The 21537-nt window shown below is 52.2% G+C and overlaps 1 protein-coding gene across 4 annotated transcripts in view; it reads left to right on the forward strand.

Moving 5' to 3' along the window:
* Positions 1-21537, forward strand: part of PEBP4 (phosphatidylethanolamine binding protein 4) — a 71058-nt gene that overhangs the window by 23533 nt on the left and 25988 nt on the right. For all 4 annotated transcript variants that reach the window (XM_015648899.2, XM_015648901.3, XM_015648900.2 and 1 more), the window contains one exon: positions 9708-9806. In XM_015648899.2, the coding sequence (XP_015504385.1) occupies positions 9708-9806 (99 nt within the window). The remainder of the gene's footprint in view (positions 1-9707; positions 9807-21537) is intronic.

Raw genomic sequence — 21537 nt, forward strand, 5'->3', positions numbered from 1 at the left:
CCAATATATCGCTATCTATCTGGAATATAGTCTATATTTCCCTATAGTGCATATGCAGAATATGTAAAGATTATATAGATAATGTATAGAGAATATGCAGAGAATAGAATCTATTTTTCTATATAGAATATATGATAATAAATCTATATATATTAAAATAAACAAATATATATTCTATGTGGAAATGTAGTGTGTATATATATATAATAGTTATTCCCAATGCATGATATATGATATATATTACATATTGTATATTATATTATGTATATGTTATATTGTATATTAAATATTACATATTACATGTTACATATTACATATTACATAATGTATCATACATCATATATTGTATATTATATATTGTATATATTACATTCTATTGTATTATATTGTATATATATATGCATATATACACACCATTATATTGTATATAATATCATATATACAATTATATAATAATATATATACAATTATATATAATTGTATATAATAATATATATACAATTATATAATATATGATATATTTTATAAGTTATTGTCTTTGGTGCGGGTGGGATGGGAGAAAGGCCCTGTCAGTTCTTTTGGATACTCACAGGTTGGCAGCAGCAAACTCCAGGTGCTGGGAGGGGGTTCCAGCAGGTAAATGGATGCCGTGGGGGTGTTGGTGCCACATCCCCAGGGATGGAGTCAGATGGAGCAGCTCCTGACGCTCCTGAAATGCTTTAATTTCCCCCCAAATGGAACCGAGATATTTTTTCCCTCCCTGCCTCTGTGATGGCTCTGGCGGAGGCTCCCGAGGGGCCCCAGGGTTAATTTCCTCGGGTGACCCGGGGAGCTGCAGACACCTGACCCCAGCGCCTGGGGGAGCAGAGGGGACCCACGGCCGCTGATAGGGAGCTGGGGCCACTTGGCAGTTTGGACAGCGCGGAAATGGCATTTCCAGTTAACTCAATCCCCGGGCGGAATGGCAGAGCTGAGATTCAATTACCAGCCGCAGCAGCACCATCCCTGGGGACACAAGTGGCACAATCCCCACCACCAGCGCCGCGGCCTCCCTAGGACCCCCCGGTGGCCTCGGGGGCAGCTGGGGGTCCCTGCGGAGTGCTCGGGGCTGGAAAGGGGTCGGGGTGTGTTCAGGAATGATCAATGAGCAGAGTGAGAGCGCCGGGGGATTGTAGGAGTGGGAATTTGTTCCACTCTTCTCCCTGTAAGGAATCAGGCCATGGATTTTCTCTTGGAGCAGAGGTGGGATTTGGTGGCTGTGGGGGGTGTGTGGTAGTTGCTGAGGATTGTCCCGTGTCTCCCTCTTCACGCAGGGCATGGGGCAGACCAGACCCGGATAGGGCCCTATCCATGGCTGGGTGGTTTTAAGGCTGATCCCAGTGGAGGAGGGGATGGGAGAGAGGCTGGGGGGGGAGCTGGGAAGGCTCCTCTCAACCCTGTGTGCTGCTGTGAGCTTCCTTACAAAGACCACAAGGACAGCTGCTGGGACAGCGGCCATGCTCCTGATGTGGGGCATGCTCAGGTTGCCTGGATTTCCCACAGCCAGGGTCTGTCCTTGTCCCCAAATCCTCCTCTCTCAGAATCCCAGAATGGCCGAGGCTGGAAAAGGCCTCAGGGATCACAGGTCCAACCTGTGCCCGATCCCCGCCTTGTGGGGATTCAGGCTTTACTCGGAGAATGGGCACTCCCAACCTCCCTGGGAAGCCCCTTCCAAAGCCTGACAGCAGTTCATTTCCATGGGGAAATTCCTGCTGCTGTCCACCCTGAGCCTCCCCTGCCCAGCCTGAGGCCGTTTCCTCTCCTCCTGTCCCTGTTCCCTGGGATAAGATCCCAAATCCCCCCGGCTGTCCCCTCCTGTCAGGGAGTTGTGCAGAGCCAGAAATTTCCCCTGAGCCTCCTTTTCTCCAGGCTGAGCCCTTTCCCAGCTCCCTCAGACTCTCCTGAGGCTCCAGCCCCTTCCCAGCTCTGCTTCTCCATGGCCAGTTTGGGACACACGTGCCACATGTTTAGCACCATCCGCAGCCCTGATCCCAGCGGGAAGCTGGGATTGTGACAGTGGGATAATTCCGCTTGTGCCGGAGCCTGTGAAAGTGCTCTTTCTTTTCACAGAGCAAAATCTAATCCAGAAGAGAAGAAAACACTCATTATTTAATTTTCCCCAGTATTTTTGTGTGCTCATGGGATTTTAATGGTATTAATTATTATTTAATTTGTGCTTTGGCAATTCGTTTGTGCTGAGCTATTCTGGTATTGCAGAACCAGCAATGCTCAATCCCTTTTGCATCTCCATCCATGCTGCCACCCTCCAGCCCTTCTTCCCAGGTATCCCTGCATCTCCCCCCATCCCATCCACCTTTCTTCCAGGTACTCATCCTGTTCCATACAAAGAATCTCCTCACTGTCCTCCTCCTCCTTTATTTGATTTTCTTTGTAATTTCCATCCACCAAACCCCAGCTGAGACAATCCAAGCATGGATCATCAGCTTGTAGTCACAATGTGGAGCTGGTGCCTCCTGGGTGTTCCTGGTGCAGAACCCCCATCCATGGGGCCAGCATCCCTCTGTCTCCATGGAAACATCCTTCCATCCCCTCTGAAGCATCCCTAAATCCCCATCCTTCATCTCCATGTGAGGATCCCTAAATTCCCATCCCTCCATCCCCATGAGCATCCCTCAATCCCCCTCTCTCCATCTACACATATTCCAAAATATTCTATCATCCACATTCCACAACATTCTTCATTCCATTCTTCCATTCACAATGTCCTTCCAGCTCTCCATCTCCATGAGAGAATCCCTCTGTCTCCACACAAAGCATCCTCCTTTCCTGTCCCTCCAGCTCCTCACCAGCATCACTCCATGTCCACAGGATCATCCCTCCATCTCCATGTGAGGATTCCTCTATTCCCATTCTTCCATTCCCATCCCTCCAGCTCCACAGGAGGATCCCTCCGTGTGAACATCCCTCCTTTTCCACATGAACATCCTTTCATCATCTCCATTTCCACATGCACATCTATTCATCCCAGGCAAGCCTCTCTCCGTTTCCCTCCATTCACCTCCATTCCAGCTCCACAGGAGCATTATTCCATCTCCATGTGAGGATTCCTCCATTCCCATCCCTCCATCTCCATGTCAGCATTCCTCCATCCTCAATCTCCCCATTTCTGTGCCAGCATCTTTCGATTCCACGTGAAAATCTCTCCATCCCCACCTCTCCCCTTCCACATCCACATTCCTCCATCCCGTTCCAGCCTCCCTACATTCCCATCCCCGCGTTTCCAAGCCAGCATCCCTTCATCCCAGGCGAGCCTCCCTCCATCCCCCTTCATCCCCGCCACTTCCCCAGATAATGAGAGCGAGTTTAAAAAACTTAAAGCCTCTTCCTGCCCGCGGTGAGTGACACAAATGGAGTTCATATTTAATCATCTGTTAACTCGTTGTCTATTATAGCTCTTTAATAGCACCAGAGATATTCTTAATGAAGCATGATTTAAGGTATTTACAGCTCTAGGACCGACAGACATCACTCACAGTGTGCAGGTAATGAGGCGTAAAACAGCTCTGGAAACCGTAAAAATGGGAGAGAGAGAGCGAGGAGGGAGAGAAAGCAGGCGAGGAGTTCGGAGCTGAATTGTTCCAGGGTTTGTTTTAAAATGTTTAGGCATTTAAAGTCATTTCAGCTTCACCGAGGTGTCTGGTAGCACCGAGTTCAGCAATTCCCACCGCTGAGAACCCCTGGCTTGCCAGGAGGGGTCAGGCCCCCCGATGGTCCCGAGCTGAAACATCTTAGGAATCACAGGAGAGAGCAGGGAAAAAGATTTTGAGGGTCCCCAAGGGCCTTGCAAGTGCATGGGAGCAAAGCCTGGAGTTTCTGGGTGCATTTTCCCCTTTGTTTTCCCACTTGGTGGCACAGCCACCTTTGCTCGCACAGGAGACACCGTGACCCTCCCCTTTGCTAGCCTGCAAATACCCTGTGCAACGCTTTTATTTTCTTATTTTTTTCCCCCCAGAAAAAAAAAAAAAAAAAAAAAAAAGACCCAACAGAACCCATGCCAAGTTTTGGAAAATAATTTGTGACGGAGGTGCCATTCTGCATCAAAATATTGTGTAGAAAATGTCAAATGTCACCAATCCATGTGTCCCCCCGCATGACAGTAATTGGGCTGGACGGCTGCGCTCTGCCACCGTGGCCGCTCGCCGCCTCCTCCTCCTCCTCCTCCTCACACTCCGCTCAGGAAATGTGTCGTTTCCGAGTCCATCCTGGCTGCCCTGCCCGCGGAGGGGGCCGGCCGCTGTGTCCCCAGCCCGGGGACGAGTGCGTGGTGCTCATTAGGCTCGAGTGGCGATAAACAGCTCCTGGAGAAAGGGGGGCACAGGCCGGCGGCTCCGCAGCGGGAGAGAGCCGCTCTCGGGGCCTTGATTCCCTGCATTTGGGACATGGGGCCTCATTTCCCAGTGTTTTCCCCTTGAGGATTTAGGTGGAATCCCCTCAATTTGTGGAACCCAAAGCAGAACCACAGTGGGGTCTTTGAGGAATCACAGCCTGTTGCTCCCCACCCTCCCCAAAAGTGCTCGAGGCACCATCACCTGCATTTCCAGCACCATGGACCCTTTGGAATATTTATGCCACCTTCTGTCTGGTTGTGTTGGGTGTGTGACACTCCCATTGCCATTTGATTGTGCAGAGCTTCTCAAATTCACTACAAGGGAAAACAAACTGTTCTTGCAGAGCAAATAATCCATTCCTTAAAGCATCCCAAGCCCTTAATCTGGGAGCAGACCCTTCACACACACTCCTTAACCATCCTGGATGAATCAATTCTCATTAGGACATTAGGCTGCATAAATATTTGGCTGGTGAGGGAGCCCTGAGGGAGAGCAGAGGGATGGGGAGAGTCGCAGCTGGAAATTCAATGAAGTTCCCTTCGGCAGCGGGAGCCAGGCCTGGGAGAGTTGGGTCAAGCCTTCAGCCGGTGCCACTTGTCCCCTTGGGCAAGTCCTGTGGAGCAGGGTTAATTCTGCTGACCTATTTTTTTGCCCGTGGAAGTGGTGAGGCGCAGGTGGAAAACGAGGAGGTGAAATCCTGCCACGCTCGGCAGCTCCTTCCCAAAGCCACAACACAACTTGGTCGCAAACAATTTCTTTGCTGCTGAGGAAGGAGCTGGAATTTCTCTCTGGTGAGGCAGCAGCAGCAGAATTGCAAAGTCGGTGCCTGTTTTAGAAACTTTTTAGTACTGGGGACAAGCCAAGAAAAGAGCCCAGATTGATCTCAAATCTCAGCTGGTGCTGGCGGCGCTTCCACCTCCAACTCCTGCACTGGTGGGACATGAGCTGGACCCTCCAAAAATCCCTGAGGAGAGCTTGGATGATGTTTCCCAGTGTTCTGGGTGCTCTTCCCAGCTTCCTGCCCTGCTTTGGGAGGTGGTTTTCTGGTTTGTAATTGCATAAACCCAGCTCTTCCCTGGCTCCATCCCCCATCCCATCTCCACACCTGTGGGACCAGCCTGGATCATCTCATGCCATCAAAATCCTTCACGGCAGGATAATCCAGGCTGTGGCAATGCCAGGCTGCAGCTCCCGGGGAGGTGAAAGTTTTTTTGGCTCAGGTACCATCACAACCTCTCGATGCTGTGATTTCCTTTGGCACCTGGAGAAATTCCTTAGGAGCAGTCAAGGATGTGGGTGGCAGTGGGGCAGGTGGAAATTTCTCCTCATCCATTGAGTGGTGAGGGGCTGGTACAGGGAACATCCCATGCTCCCGGTAGGATGGGAACAGCTCGGAGGGATCCAGAGCTGAGAGGATCCAGATTGGATCCATCCAAACCTGCTCATTCCCCATGTTGGGAAGCAGGCCCTGGGCTGGGCCAGGCTGGGGCTTGGTCCATCGAGCCATTCCTTAGTTTTAGGATGGAATTCCTATGCCAAATCTGGGCACCGTCCATCCCCCTTCACAGAATAAAGCACGTTCTAATCCGTTTTTCCTCCACGCCCTGGACAAACGGATGCCAATGGGTTGGACACACCAACATGGACACGCCTGGGATCATCCAGCTCCGTGCCCAGCCCAAGCCGGGTATCCCCGGCAGGGCAGAGCTCTGAGGCCACCCCAGCACTGCCGAAAATGCCGGAGCACTGCATGTGTGCTGCTTCCATGTGCGCTGGTTTCCAAGGAAACCGCTCGCTCTACATGTGTGTCGCTTAACACCCTATTTGCTTTCATTTGGATAAGTCTTTAATTCCTGTGCAGCCCCGGCTCCGCAGGATCTGTTGAGCTCCATGTGTATCCTCAGTGCACAAAATCCGTCTCCTGCCTCTTGGAAAAGTCCCTGCCTGCTCGGAGCTAGTTTCCTAAACCTGTGCCTAATTGGAGCAGCTAATGCTTTCTGCAGGAATAACTGGATATTTGGCTGCTGCTTCCCCTCTAGAAACAATTAGCAGGGAAAACACGGAGTGCAGGGCTCTTGTCACCTGCCACCAGCTCTGCTGCTCTGGCTCTGTGTTGGGTGGAGCTCGTTCCCAGGGATGTGTGGGGCGAGGCTGGGAGGTGCAGATGTGGATTTGAGTCCCTGGGAAGGCAGCAGATCCTGTCAATGGTTAAATGTCGATTTTAAGGGGTCATGGGGTGAGGAAGTGGGGAAGGATGGCCATGGAAGGGTGACCCAGTTGGCGTCACATCAGCCTGAAGAAGGGAAGGATACAGGGAGAGCTCAGAGCCCCTTGCAGGGCCTGAAGGGGCTCCAGGAGAGCTGGAGAGGGACTGGGGACAAGAGATGGAGGGACAGGACACAGGGAATGGCTCCCAGTGCCAGAGGGCAGGGCCAAATGGGATATTGGGAAGGAATTCCTGGCTGGGAGGGTGGGGAGGGGCTGGGCTGGAATTCCCAGAGGAGCTGTGGCTGCCCCTGGATCCCTGGAAGTGCCCAGGGCAAGGCTGAAGCACCCTGGGGCAGTGGAAGGTGGCCCTGCCCAGGGGATGGAACTGGATGGAATTTAAGGTCTCTTTCCAGCCAAACCATTCAATGATTCCATGACACTGATAAGACACACTGGGTCCTGCACTCCAGAAGCTCCTCGATGGCCTGGGCCAAGCAGGAATGAGTGAAAGAGCTTTGGGGATGATTTTTCCCCCCCAGAATTTTCATCCACAGCAACCCCAAGTGGCATTTTCTTCCCTCTCCTGCTTCCTCCCTTCCCTTTGCACAGCAAGATGGCGCCTGTTCTTGTACACTGGAGGAATTTTCTGATCTAAAGCCACTTTCCTCCTCTCCCAAAATCCCTGGGGCTGGTTCATGCTTGTAAAGCTGAGCAGCTCCCGTGTCACTCGGGGCTGGCTCCCGTCTGCAGCCCTGACAGCAGTTAATGCTGTTAGCCTGTGTCAAGGAGAGATTTCAGCATTAAAAACCCCCCAAATCACCACATCGGGCTGCACTGCTGCTTGCAAGCAGTTCAAACACATCTCCCCCGTGTTTGGGGTGCCTGGCACGGCCCTGGGACATCCCACAGGGGTTTTGGGGTGGCTCTGGGGGGCTGCTGCAGCCTTGGGAGCAGCGCAGGATGAGCACCTGGGATTAACTCGGCTCGGGCAGAGCTTTGCTATCTTTAGGTGGAAGGTGAAGGATTGTGGCTCTTAGGGTGGCCGACAGGTGAGGAGAGAGAAAAATCCCCTGGGGCCAGCCTGGCTCAGGGCGCTGACCCCAGCTCCTGTCCCCACGGGGGTCTGGCCCCACCGGCCCCTGGCCGTGTGTACCATCACCTTTCTAGGCCACAATCTGTCCCCAATTCCGAGCCTGCTGTTAGCTTCACTTGCACTCTATTCTCGTGTTTGCTGTTATTTTTTAACACTTTTTTTTTCCCTCCCCTTTTTTTTCCTTTTTTTTTTTTTTTAAATTTTTTTTTTTTTTTTTTTTTTTTTTTTTTTTATATTTTTTTTTTTTTTTTTTTTTTTTTGCATAAAAGCACTATCCTCTCCCCAGAGCCTGCCTGGAGCGAAGGCATGGTCTGTACAACTGCAATTATTTCGAAGAACAGATGGAGTGAGGAGCAGAAAGTCTGTTAATAGTAATAGAAATGCTACATGTTAACCTGGACAGCACACGATGACAGTCCCATGACTACACGTTCTGTTCCCACCAGCTGGGCTCTGAGCGGAGCCGAGAGATTCAGAAACGCCGAGCTCGGCTCCGCACCCTCCCCAAAGTTAGAGCTCAAATTCCTTCACACTTCCAGCATAGGGTTTTTGGGTTGTCGGGCTTCTTCTCCCCCTCCCCTCCTCCTCCTTCTCCTTCCTATTAAACACTGATTTCAGTGCTGTTAAGGAATTTTGCTGCTTCTTCCCGTTTTTGTTTATTTTTTTCCATCTGGCCACAGCTGGGAGCGCGGTGGGGAGGGTGGTGGCAGCTCAGCTTCGAGGTCCTGACCTTCAGCCTCATGTGGTGAGGCCAGCACGGCCCCTTTCCCACGTTCACATCTGCAGGGTTGATGCAATTCCCCCAGCCTGGATGATGCCAGGCCGGGATTTACAGAGCGGGGCAGTGGTTCGGCAGCGCTCCCGGGCAGGGCGGTTTGCCGGAGTTTGGGATTTTCTACTCAGCTGTTGCAGGCTGTTGGCTAAATGGGTCAAAATCTCCCTTTTTCGGTTAAAAATGGCACTCCCCGTGGAGATGGGGCCTGCAGGAGGCTTATGAGATGAGTGGGATGCTGGGGAAAGGGGGCACAGAGGGTCTCTGGTTATGGCAACACCCCACGGGGGTTTTGCCTCTTTACCCCAACCAGAGGTTGGGAAACGGAGCAAAAAAATTGAGTCAGCCCCAAGAACCTCGCTGTGCAAATCCCTGCCCGGTTTCACAAGTGCCCAGGGGATGCAGCCGCAGAGCTGCAGCTAATTCCAGTGGGAATTGCAGGGCTGAATCCCAGGGTGTTTGTGAAAGCCCAGCCCCTGGGGCGGCTGGAGCAGAGCGTGGCACCCTGACAGACGCACCTGGTGGTTTTATTCGGATATAGATCCTTTAATCTGGGTTCTTGTGGGATAATCGGGTGCCTGAGGTCCTGCCAAATCCCTGGAGATCAGCAGGTTTTCCCTCCACAGCCTCCTCCAGAGGTCACTTCCAACCCAGCTCCATCCTCAGCAGACCAAAATATCCATGTGGGCTCTGCTGGTGGCACCACTGGGTGCTGGGCACCCTCAGTGGGGACCCGGGGCAGGCTGTGAGTGTTTCCTGGAGGCTAAAGAGGTGTTATCCATAAATCCCAGCTCTTTTTACCCAATTCCATCACCCAGGAGTGGTACTTGACCCTGAGGTGCTGCTTCTTGCAGCATCCTGGGAAGGTGTTTTTGTTATTTTGGGATATTTGGGGTAGACTTTGGCTTCTCACAGCCACCCCCATGGAGGATGGGGTACCCAGCTTGTCCCAAATCACCCCTGGATCCCAAAAATTCCAGAGTGGCAGCAATCCTGCCCCACGGTGGGTGTGGTGAGAGGATGGCTGGAAGCAGAGGGAATTTTCCTGGATCACTTTTCTTTGGAGGAGGCAGAACCCACATTTTTCCTCAGGAGAGATTTGGGATTAAACCATCCCCAGGATGTTTGTGGCCTCCCCTGGTGCCACAGGGGATTTCCACCTGCTGGCAAAGAGTGGAAAAATGTGGATCTGGGGGCTTCCTGCTGTCACCCCATGCCCACAGCATCCCCCTCTCCTCTCTTGCAGAACAAGAAATACGTCCTGGTGATGGTGGATCCCGACTCTCCGAACAGAGCCAACCCCCGGCACCGCTTCTGGAGGCATTGGCTGGTCACCGACATCCTGGTGAGTCCATGGGGTCATTCCCAAGCATGCGGGGAGGGCTGGATTCCCATGGGATGCAAACTCCTCCCGGTGAAATCCCGAAGGCCGAGTGTTTGCCAGAGAAATGTAAATGGTGCTGGGCGTGTAGGTAGGGAAGTGCTTCCTCAGGCTATAAAGAGCCAGGCTGGTCCAAAAATATTGCTGCTTGGGTTGGTTTTTTTTTTTTGGTTTTTTTTTCCCCTCCTTCTCTTAAGGAAATGCTGGGAAAAAAACCCAAAAAACATTTTGCCAAGTCCCCACCACCGTTTTTCTCTGCGGAGACAGCGCGTCCTTCCAAACAGCTCCTGCTGCCGGTTGGGTTTTGTGGTTAAAAAAGTGGGTTTGGTGAAAATCTCAATTCCTTTCCTAGTTTTTAATTTTATTTTATTTTTTTTTAAATTAAAAATGGTTTGAATTCAGTGAGAAAACAAGGGGGGAAATGAGTTTGGGATGAATTGTGGCGCTTCCCAGCACTGTGTCCATGGGATGAGTCCTTCTCCCTGTCCCAGTGTGTCGTGGCTTTGCTCCCAGAAATATTTTGGAAAAAGCAGTTTGTTCTCCTCCTGCTTGTTTTTATGTCTTCAAAAAACGAGATGTTGCAGCCCTAAATCAATCTAACTGATAATCTGGGTACTAAAGCCTAATTAAGATATCAATTAATTTGCAGCGTGCATTTAACAAGAAATATCGCGTCGTTCTCCTCTATTATTCTCTGAAATTACTGCTGAGGGCTCTTTGTACAGATACCTTAATTAGGCTTTTTATTGTTAATGGGCATATTAAGCAAATTAAAACGGGATATTAATACTTTCCATGAATTCCATAATTGGCTGAAAAATAGGAAGCATTGGGAATAATTGCGGGAATTTGTGTACAGGGCTTGGGCTTTTTTTCGTGTTGTTTTGTGTTTTTATCCTTCACAGAAACCCTTCTGCATTTCTAACAACAGGGTCCTGAAAGTCTCTCATTAATTTTAATATTTACCAAACGCAAAGGAGCCCAAGCTCCTGTGTTTCCTTCTGTACACAGATCCTTCGGAGCCGTTCCCTCTTGCTAATTATTGTGGTTTTCCTTTTTTTTTTTTTTTTTTTTTTTTTTGGGGCAATATAAAATCCTTTAAGCAAAGAAGGGAAAATGTGGGATTCAAACCTCCAGCACGAATGGAAGGTGGATTTTTTTCCCCCTGGCGTTTGGGTGATGCTGTTTGTGATCCCTGAGGTCAAAAATTTTGTGTCAGGCCGTGAAAGAGGGCAGGGAAAAAAGGGATTTTTGGGAAGGAAAAGGGTTTTCCCCATCTGCCAGGGATGGGGCTGATCCCAGCCCCAACAATTCCTTAAGCTTTCTTATCACGAGATAAATACATTTATAAATATAAACACACATTTCCGAGCAGGGATTTGGCCTCGATGCTCCTGATGGTCCTTTCCAACGTGAGATATTCACTGATTCCATGCAATATTCTATATAAAACCTATATATTGATATGATCCCTATAATGATGGGATAAATATATCCCCTCTATCTCCCGTGGGTGTGTGTATATGTATCTCTCCTCTACACTCACAGAAAAGCATATAAATCCCCCAAATCCCACGAACACACAATGAAACTACCCAAAAATCATCCCCATCCCATGAGGACACTGAGACAAAACCACCTCAGCTCAGTCCCTGTGGCTGGGGCTGCAGTGGGGGGGTCCTGGCGTGTCCCGCCGGGGCTGCAGGCGGAGTTTTCCCAATCCCCCAGCCCCAAATCCGAGTGTGGAGCTGGCGGGCTCAGCCACATGGTGTCTCGTTGAGATGCAGATCCTTGGGGGGATATGGAAGTCTTGGCTCTGAGGAGCTTCAGCTGACAGCCTTATTTGCACACTGGCTCTAAAATAACCGTGTAGGCTTTACATGACACCTTCTGTTGCTTTGGTGCAGAGAGGGGCTTGCAAGTGCCTTTCTCCGGGAGGGACGGGGCGGCCGGCGCCGTGCCGGGGGGCTGGCGGAGCCCCCACGCCCGGCGGTGCCCCGGCGTCACCCCAGCGTCACCCAGCGTCACCTCAGCACCAAGCTGGTGTCAGTCCAGTGTCACCCAGCATCAGTCCAGTATCACCCAGCATCAGTCCAGTATCACCCAGTGTCACCTCAGCACCAAGCTGGTGTCAGTCCAGTGTCACCCAGCATCACCCCAGCACCAAGCTGGTGTCAGTCCAGTGTCACCCAGCATCAGTCCAGTATCACCAAGCATTAGCCCAGTATCGCCCAGCATCAGTCCAGTATCACCCAGCATCAGTCCAGTATCACCCAACGTCAGTCCAGTATCACCCAGCGTCAGTCCAGTATCACCCAGCAGTGTTTGGGTACCACCCCAGTATCACCCACCCAGTGTCACCCCAGTATCACTCAGTGTCACCCCAATATCACCCAGTAGCGCTTGGGTACCACTCCAGTATCACTCAGTGTCACCCCAATATCACCCAGTGTGACCCAGCAATGCTTGGGTACTACCCCAGTATCCCCAACATTGCCCAGCAGTGCTTGGGTATCACTCCAACGTTGCTTGGCTACAAGCCCAGTATCACCCAGCCTCCCTGGGTATCACCCCAGCCTTCCCCCGGCATCACCCCAGCATCTTACTGATATCACCCCACTATCCCCTGGGTATCACCCCAGTATCCCCTGGGTATCACCCCATCCTCCCCTGGGCATCACCCCAGCCTCCCCCCAGCATCACTTGCGTATGGCCCTGGCATCCCTCCGGCATCACCCAGGCTTTGCCATCCCCCAGTTTGGAGGGAAGCAGCTCCAGCAGCACTAAATGCCACTCCTGGGTGCTGCAGTACTTTGGCATGCCACCAACTTTGGGGTTTGGCTCGGGATTTGCTCTCCCAGGTGGGATTTCTGGATGGAACATTCCATCCCCTCGGCGCCGTTCGCCGTTCCTTATCAGCCGCTGCTCCGTCGCCGCTCCAATTGTCAAACACGAGAGATGCTTTCACTCCTATTCAAAATAATTTAAATAAAAATGTTGCTACAAAGTGGAATAATATCTTTTGATGAATGTTTTTAAAGCCCTTTAGGTTTTCATGGTAATTTGCAGTGTAAAATTATTTAGAGATAAGAGCCAAATTAGCTCTTATAGGCGGAGGTCGATATGTCCCGTTATCCATGGAAGCAGTGTTTAAATATAATCAGCCTTTACTCTAATGCAGCATAATTGTTCATTTGAAATAGCTTTTTTTTCCTCTCTTTTTTTTCTTTTTTTTTTTTTTTACTCCATTCAATGAGTCATTAAAATATTCAAAGGATAATGCAGTGAATTGGAAATGAATTTATCACATTATCCTGTACATACTGTAGAGCATCAGGTAACCAGGCAGAGTCGGAACTGGTTTACAGCGAATCCCCGGTAAACAAGGTTTTCCATTTTGTATTCAGTGGGGAAAGAAAAAGAAGGGAGAAAATACTGCCCTTCAAATGGAAAGCTTTCCATCTTTATTCCCCCTCCTCGGGGAGGAGGAAGGGGGAGGGCGAGAGCAGCGAATTTGTACTCTACTAAAGCCTCGCTGCTTTAACTTTATTTTTATCAAAATATGTTTGTAACAGAAAGTCGTTATGGAAACGGGTTCTGCCAGCCGGGAGAAATCCTGCGCCTGGCTGGAACCGAGCGGGACCCGCCAGGCGCTGCTGCCGCCAGCACCGCTTGGATCAGCCACCAACCCCTTCCTGGGCAGGGTGCTGGGGAAACTGAGGCATGCTCTGGGGTCGGATATGGGAAGCGCATTTTGAAGCAGAGCCATTCCCACCCATCTCCCACCCCGGCTTTCCCCACACTGTGGGTGCAGCTCCCGCTGCTCCATCCCTTCCCAAGGCTTTGCAGGGCGGAGCGGGGATCCCATGGATGGGGATGGGAACGTTTGGGTGCCGAGGGACGGTGGCACCGCTGTCCCCGGTGCTCCTGGCAGCACCACTGGCCTTCCCCGCGGTGGCTCGCCTGGCGGTGGCCGCGTTTGTCACCATGCTCGGTGTCACCGTTGATAAACAGGCTCCGGGTTGCAAGTGTCACCATAGAAACAGGTGCTGTCTTAAGCAAACAAGGGCTTTTATTAACCTCAAAAAATTACAGGGTTTTTGCACAAGGGAAAGATGGAAATGGAGCTGCTCGACCCCACCCGTGGCCCTGTCCTCTGGCCCTGTCCCCATCCCAAAGGCATCTGTGCTCTGCAGGAAACTTTTCCTCTGTAGTGCACAGGACGTGTCTCCAGCTTATCCAGAATGCTCAGATTTACCAAAAACCAGAGAGATCAGCTGTTAATTGCTGGCTGCTGTCATTCCTGCTCCTCAGCTGCTGGCTGAGGAGTTGTAGGGACACCTTGGGGACACTTGTGCTGAGCACTCCTAATCCAGGTGCACTCACCACCCCAGAAGGAGAAAAAAAGTCAGGGCAAGGAATTATTTTTAATCATTAATTAGGGAGAAAAAATCAGCTTTTGGGTATGCTGGAGACAGGGGGATTCCACATTTTGGGAGTGGCTGCAGGTGTTGGGGCAGCTTTCCTTGCCTGTGCCATGCAGCATCCATTATTCCTATGGATCCATGGAATTGTGGGATCACTGATCCCCGTCTCACTGTGGGGGAGAAGGGGCAGATGTAGGAGTTGGTGCTCTGCTATTGTTCTTCCTCACTGGAGCCCTCTCCACTCTGCTTTTTGGTGATGAAACCAAGGGTTTGAAAGGGAAAGAACAGAGGGAAATGTTGGTTTAATTGATGACTTGGCTCCTTGAAATACTCAGTTCCCTGGTGTGAGTTTCTGTCGCTGCTCGTTAATGAAGCCTTTATTAATAAAAGAAATTAAAAAAAAAAAACCAAACCCAAAATAAGTAGAGGCTGCAGCTCAAGATTTGCACTCCAAGCTCCTATGGAAGGAATTCTTCCCTGTGAGGGTGGTGAGGCCCTGGGATGGAATTTCCAGAGAAGCTGTGGCCTCCCCTGGATCCCTAAAAGTGTCCAAGGCCAGGCCAGACAGGGTGTGGCGCAACCTGGGATAGTGGGAGATGTCCCTGCCCGTGGAACTGAGATTTTAGGTCCCTTCACACCCAAACCACTCTCAATTTCATGAACTTCTCATCCTGAGAAATGTTGGGAAGGAGATTCTGTGCCTGGCAGGAGGCTGTGGACTGGCAGGGATCAGTTTCTTCTCCCAGTTATCAAAGGACAGGACAAAAGTTGTGCCAGGAGAGGTTTAGGTTGGATATTGGGAAGATTTCTTTCCTGTAAAGGTTGTCCAGGGCGGTGCTGGGGTCACTATTCCAGCAGGGATTTCCAGGTGGATTTCCAAAGCTGGATCCCATGTGGATGTGGCTCTTAGGGACAGGGTTTGGTGCTGGCCATGGCAGTGGTTGGACTCGATGATCTTAGAGGACTTTTCCAACCCAAACAATTCCATGATTCCATCAGTGCTGGCCTGCTCTGTCCAGAGGGAAGTTGTGTCCTGGGATGCCGAGGGTTGATCCCACTGCTGCATCCCTGTGAATCCCGGCATTCCCACCCCGCGGGAGCCGCCAGTGTTCTCCCTGCTCGGCTCTGTGCTCCCCTGGAGTGTAATTAATGCTCCCAGGTAATTGCACTCACAAAGCCGCTGGAGAGAGCTGTCACCGAGCAATTCCTGATGGGACAGCAGGAGCTGGAAGCACCCACAGGACCAGCAATGGCTCTGCTGAATTTTGGGAATGGCCACCCCACAGCTGGGATGCAGCAGGGACAGGGAGGATGGAGAGTGTTTGTTGCACCCTTTGGAGGAAAAAGGGGGAAAACATCCCAAGATCTCCCTTTGGAGGGAAGGGCTGGCCTGGGACACACAGCCCCCTGGCTCATCCCTCAGGAATGCTGCTCCCTCCTCCCAGGAGCACCGGGAGCCGCAGGATGCTAGACTCGGCTCGGAGGTGCGTTATAGGATTATTATCATGCCTTATTATCACGGATCCCTGATGAATGAGGCGGTCACAGCGGCTCCGAGCAGCTCCTGGGGCTGTTTTATTCACACCCCAGCACTGTCCAGTGGCTCATCCTGACCCTGCCATTCCCTGGGGATGGATTCAGGGTGAAACCGCAGCCCTGAAGCGTTCAGCACCCAGAAACCCACCAGGTTTTGGGGTTATTTGGGATTTTTCCACGTGCATGTCGCACTAGCCAGGAGCTGCTCCCTCTGCTCCATGCCCACAGCAAGGATCATTATCCAGATGGGAATTCAGGGTTTTTTTCCCTCCATGCTTCTGTTTCATTTAACATGCAGAGGCTACTAATTTGTCACAATTCAATAAAGCCGAGGTTACAAACACTCTGGCTGCTGTTTATTTAAACGATGGTTTGTTAATTAGCTCCTCTTAACGAGGAGAGAATAAATCAGATAAAACCTACCGAAAAGCAGCAGGGAGAGATTTTGCAGATTAGTTTTACTTTCCAGCTGAGGTATTCCTGGCAGCCAAGCTCCCAGTTCCATCCCAAGCTGCCTCCCTGTGCGGGTACAGGTGTGCGAGGAGCATCGTGGCCCTAGGATGATGCTCGGCCTCGCAGCATTTCTCTTACCATGGGTCCAAAAAGCACTTTTCTGTCTCTTTTATGGCTTTTTTCTGCTGTTGGGCTCTGTCCCTCCAACATGGTCATGGTGCGGAGGTGACCCTCTGGCTTTTTAGTTCTCCCTCTGTTTAATATGAGGAAGTTTGGGATGGAAACAAACATCAGATCCAGAATAAAGTTGTGCTGATGCGAGTGGGAGCTCAGGGAAGGTTTATCCATCAGCACCAGCAGCGCTGAGCTCCGATCCCATCGCCAGCTCCAGGGGGGGAACCCGGCTCCTGTCACCAACCTATCCCACCACCACGGCAATATTTCATTTACACCCTATAAAACCTGTCCGGGGACGGGATCTCTTACAAAACTCTTGCCTGTGTCCCCTGTGTGGGGACACTTGTGAGCATCCAGGGACCTCAGGAGCATCACGGTGGACGTGGTGGTGGCCGGAGGAGAGCGCTGGAGCCGGGCGCACCTTGCAGAAGAGACACGGATCAATGATTAATCGGGCATGTGTGGTTGTGTGGGAGCGATTTGTGTTGGAGGAGGGAACTCCTACAGCACCCCGGTCATGAATCATTTGAAGAGCAAATTTGTGCAGTTACCAAGGGAACGGAAGAAAGGAAGGGACTTCCCTTGCCGAAATGACTCGCGCTCTGATGCGGCTGAGAAAATCGCTCCAAAAAAAAAAGAAAGGGAAAGGGAAAGGGGAAAAAAAAAAAAAAAAAAGGAGTCGAAGCTGTGACTAAGCAGCAGAAGTTATGTAAAGTGCTCGCTGGGAAGTGCAGGGGAGGGACAGCACATCCTGCCGCTGCCCACGGCGGTGGCGGGGGGCGGCCGCGGGCCCCCTTCTCTCCTCCCCGGGGAGCGGGGGCGAAGCCGCCGGCTGGGCCGGGCCCGCTGCCGCCTCTTGCCCTGGCTCAGGCAGCCGCTTACAAAGGTTGGGGGAGAGCCTCGGTGTCCCCGAGGAGCGGGGCATTGTCTCCAGGCTGGGACAGTGTCAGGTTTTTTTTGGTCCCACCCCGCGGTGTCACCCTCGGCTTCTGTCCCCCAGGGAGTCTGTGCCGAGGGAGTTGTACTAGCTCCGGGCAAGGGAGGAAGTTTTGGAGTGCTTGGGGCCCCTCGTCCAGCTGGGTGCGTGGAGAGGGATTTTCCATAGGGAATAGGAGGATGTGGGAAGTGATGTTTGTGTGGGGATCATGGTGATGACCTCGCGGTGGCAAATTTGTCATGTCTCTGTCTGGACTGGAGTCGTAGCCGAGGGTGAGATCCTCTGCTCTGCTCCCCGGGAAAGGGCCAGACACTCATTTTGGGGCTCAGCATCCAAATTTAACGGTGCTCGCCCAAATTTGGGGATGGTCATCCAAAGGGGACCAAAGCATCAACCTCCCCTCCACTGCAGGGGATGCGCCGGGCACCTTCAAACTCCAGGAATTCTGTTTCCCTCGGAAAAAAGTTCCCCGGGGGCTGTGCGAGGCAGAGCAGCAAAGGCTGCGGCAGCAGCGAGATCCGCAGCAGCGGCGGCGGCATCGCCGGAAAGATGCTTGGGATCTTTCCAACTTCCGCCCGGGAGCCCCCGAGCCCGGCGGGGAGCCGCAATCTCTCCCGAAAAGGGAATGCAGAGGCAGCTGCACGGTGAAGGAAAACCCTCTGCCTGCCCTCCCCTGGTGCCACAGACACCCGGTGTCTGAGCGATTAGTCACCGCCGAGGCTTCCCTCCTCCACAGCAGAGCCTGTCCCCCCACACAGGGAGCCAGCGGAATGTTTAATTGGAGTTCCTCACACCTACCCGGGGGTAGCCTGAAAAGAAGTGACAGCGCCGAGCAAAGCGCTGGAGTCAGACCCTGGGAGCTGCGGGTTGCTATGGAGTCCCCGGGTTTGGGTTTTAGGAGGAAAGGAAAGGAATCGTGTGGATGGGTACAGGTGGTGGTCCCCAGGGCAAAGCTGCCACGGTGATCCCGTGGGATGGGGAAGGTGCAGGGTCCTTGAGGGGTTCTGCTTCTTGATGGAATGCTCAGCCCCAAAAAGGTGTTTTGTGCCCCATAAAACTGTCAGGATTTGGGACTGATGAGAAACTTATGAGCCTTTCCATAAAGCTTCTGGATCCTGTGTAGGGCAGGGGCAGAGAAGCTCATTTCTGATTTCTGGGTATGGCAGGGCCAGGGAAACTCATCCCTGGATCCTGTGTAGGGCAGGGGCAGGGAAACTCACCCCTGAACTCTGGGTATGGCAGGGGCAGGGAAACTCATCCCTGGATTCTGTGGATGGGGAAGAGGGTAAGAAATCTCCTCCTTGAATCCTGTATATGGGAAGAGGTAGAACTCATTCCTTCACTCTGCAGTACTGGAATGGGTTAGGAAAACTCATCCCTGAATCCCGTGAATGGAGAAGGGTAGGAAAGCTCATCTCTGCCTTCCATGCATGAGGAAAAGGGTAGGAAAGCTGATCCCTGCATCCCATGTTTGGGATGGGGTAGGAAAACTCATCCCTTCACTCTGCAGTCTGGGAAGGGGGTAGGGATCCTTGCATCCTGTGGAGGGGAGGAGGCTGGGAAGCTCAGCATGGCTGGGAGCATCCCACAGGATCCAGGCAAGGCTTTTTCTTCCCAAGGAATTTTGGAACTCTCAAACGCATCAGGAAAGTCCCTGGGTGACTGTGTTTCCAGGGGTGGGAAGTCTGTCCCATGGGTGGCAGGACAGTCCCCACAGCCTGGGTCTGGATGCAGCAGGACTGGAATTGGACCAAAGGATTCATTTGCCTGCCTGGAATTCCCAGTGAGGATTTTAAGCCCTTTAAAGCCGGTTCCTCCTCCCAGTGGGGCCAAGTGCCACGGTCAGGTTTGATTAGCCAAGGGGACAGAGCAGCACTGGGACACTCTGAAATGTTCCATATCCCCCCTCTCGTAGCAGCCCCTCACCTTCATCTTCCTCGAAAATGTGCTTGGCTTAAACTTCCAGGTGTTTTTTTTAATTTAAAATGTGGAGAGTGGGGTCCCAGGACCTGAGTCCCCACCAGTGCCCCTCACCTGGGGGAGCCTGGATGTTTGCCTTCCCTCAGGAGAAGGAAATTATGGCTTCATTCCCATCAGGAACAACTTCTTTTCCCCAAAACAGAGCAGGAAAACAGGATATCATTTGTGGTTTCATGAAAAAGTCATCTTTTTTTTTTTTTTTTTTTTTTTTTTTTTTTTTTTTTTTTTTTTTTTATTCTCGTCACTTTAGGTTCTATTTAAAATTTGGGTATTCTGAGATGGAAAGTTATTTCAAAAGGGCAAAAACACGTCAAGCTCCAGAAAATGGTGAAATCAGTTCCATGGTGGCTTTTTTTGAATTTTTTTTCTTTTTTTCTTTTTTTTTTTTTGGAAGCACACTTCTCCCCCAAACTCCCCCAGTGCCAAACCCTGCTGCATCCTGCCCTTGCCCCGGTGCTGCTCCAGGAACATCCTGGTACCAAAATGCCATTTTCCACTCCAATCTCTCCCCTGGCTGATGGGCTGGGTGCATTCCTGAAGGATTTTCCACCCTCCGGAGCCTCTCAGTTGCCTTGAACCCGACCCCAAACCCGCGGGGGTGGCAAGGGACGATCGTTGCAGCCCCATCGATCCCTCATCGATACGGCATCGACCCTCACGGGGCATTCCCACCTTAAAAAGATCATCTGGAAGCGAGAGCTTTCGCTTGCCAGTAATTAATTAGTGTCTTGTAAACGACTCGGAAAGGAGGTAAATGCGAGAGCAATTAAATCCGCAGCGCCCGAACGCCTCCGACCCCTCGCCCGGCACATCGATCTCCCTCGGCAGCCTCTGGGGTGGGTTGAGGGGGGGTTGGAGCCCCCAGGTATGGGGAAAAATGGCTTTTTTTTCCGGGCCTGGGAAGTGCTGCTGGCTCTCGGTGCAGGCGCAGCGGCCGGCTCGGCTCTCCCCTGCCGAACGCGATGGGTTCACTCCCCGCTGTTTGTGAACGAGAGGGATGAAACAAGGTAGGAGAGCAAGGGAAAACCCTCCGCTGGCTTCCCTTGATGAACTGAGCTAATTTCTCTCTTAATGGTTAGCTCCGGAGCTGAATGTGAGGCTTTCCTCCTGCACAGCAAACCCTCTCCCACACACAGACAAATAGGCTGAATATTTAATTGGAATTCCTCACACCTACAGGGTAAAGCCTTGTCAGTAGAAATAGAGCCCATCGCCAGCTGGCATCCCCGCACGCCACCCACCTTCGCTCGGAAAAAAGAAATCCCTCCCCGTCCTCCCCCCTTTTCCACACACCCACGGCCCCCCCGACCGCGGCAGGATCTGCCCCCCGCTCCCGGGATGCCCTCTCTCGGGGATGAGGATGCTGTGGGAGGGTGGCGGGCAGCACCCGGGCCCAGCAGCTCCTGCCAGGAGCAGATCCCAGTGTCCCGTCTCCTGTCTGGCCAGAGCAGGCCCACGGAGACGCCCCCAAGAGAAAGTGGGGGACCCCAGGGCAGCGCCAGGCTGGTGGCAGGGGACGGGGAGCACCAGAGGGCACTGCCGGGCTGTCCATCCGTGCCATCCGTGCCACCCAAGGGTGACGAAACGCTGGGAGAAGCATATCCCAACCCTCGGGAGCGTGGCCGGGATGGCGGCTGGTGGAGGGATGTGGAGCCCCCCTGTTTGCCGGTCCCAGGTGGCAAAACCACGGCTTTGACTCCCCAAAATTACTTTCCCTTCTGTCCCCACACTGTCCTGGCTGCTGTGGGGTGTGGCCCATGTGGGAGCCCTGCCCTGGGAGTGCCCCTTTGGGGACAGGGTCTGGGGTCTCCCTTGGGGCTGCAGGTGCTTGGAGGAATCCCCCAGTTCAGATTTTCCAGGGATGGATGAAGAGGGAGGAGGAAGGAGTCAGCCCATGATCCCCCCTGCACCAGGGGACCACCTGGTGCCAGGCAGAGAGTGGTGGCACTGTCCCTGTGGTGGCACTGTGTTCATGGTGGCACTGTGCCTGTGGTGGCACTGTCCCTGTGGTGGCACTGTTCCTGTGGTGACACACATGACCAGATCCCCCCCTTATTTGTGGGAAGGTCAAGGATGGGACTGTGCATTCCCAGCTGGATGCACAGCCCGGCTCTACGAGATTTGGGGTGGGACGATGACAGTGCAGGAAGAGGTGTGGAGCTGCTGGGGAGACAGGGATGTTCTA

Source organism: Parus major, chromosome 22, assembly GCF_001522545.3.
Source record: "Parus major isolate Abel chromosome 22, Parus_major1.1, whole genome shotgun sequence".
Lineage (NCBI taxonomy): Eukaryota > Metazoa > Chordata > Aves > Passeriformes > Paridae > Parus > Parus major.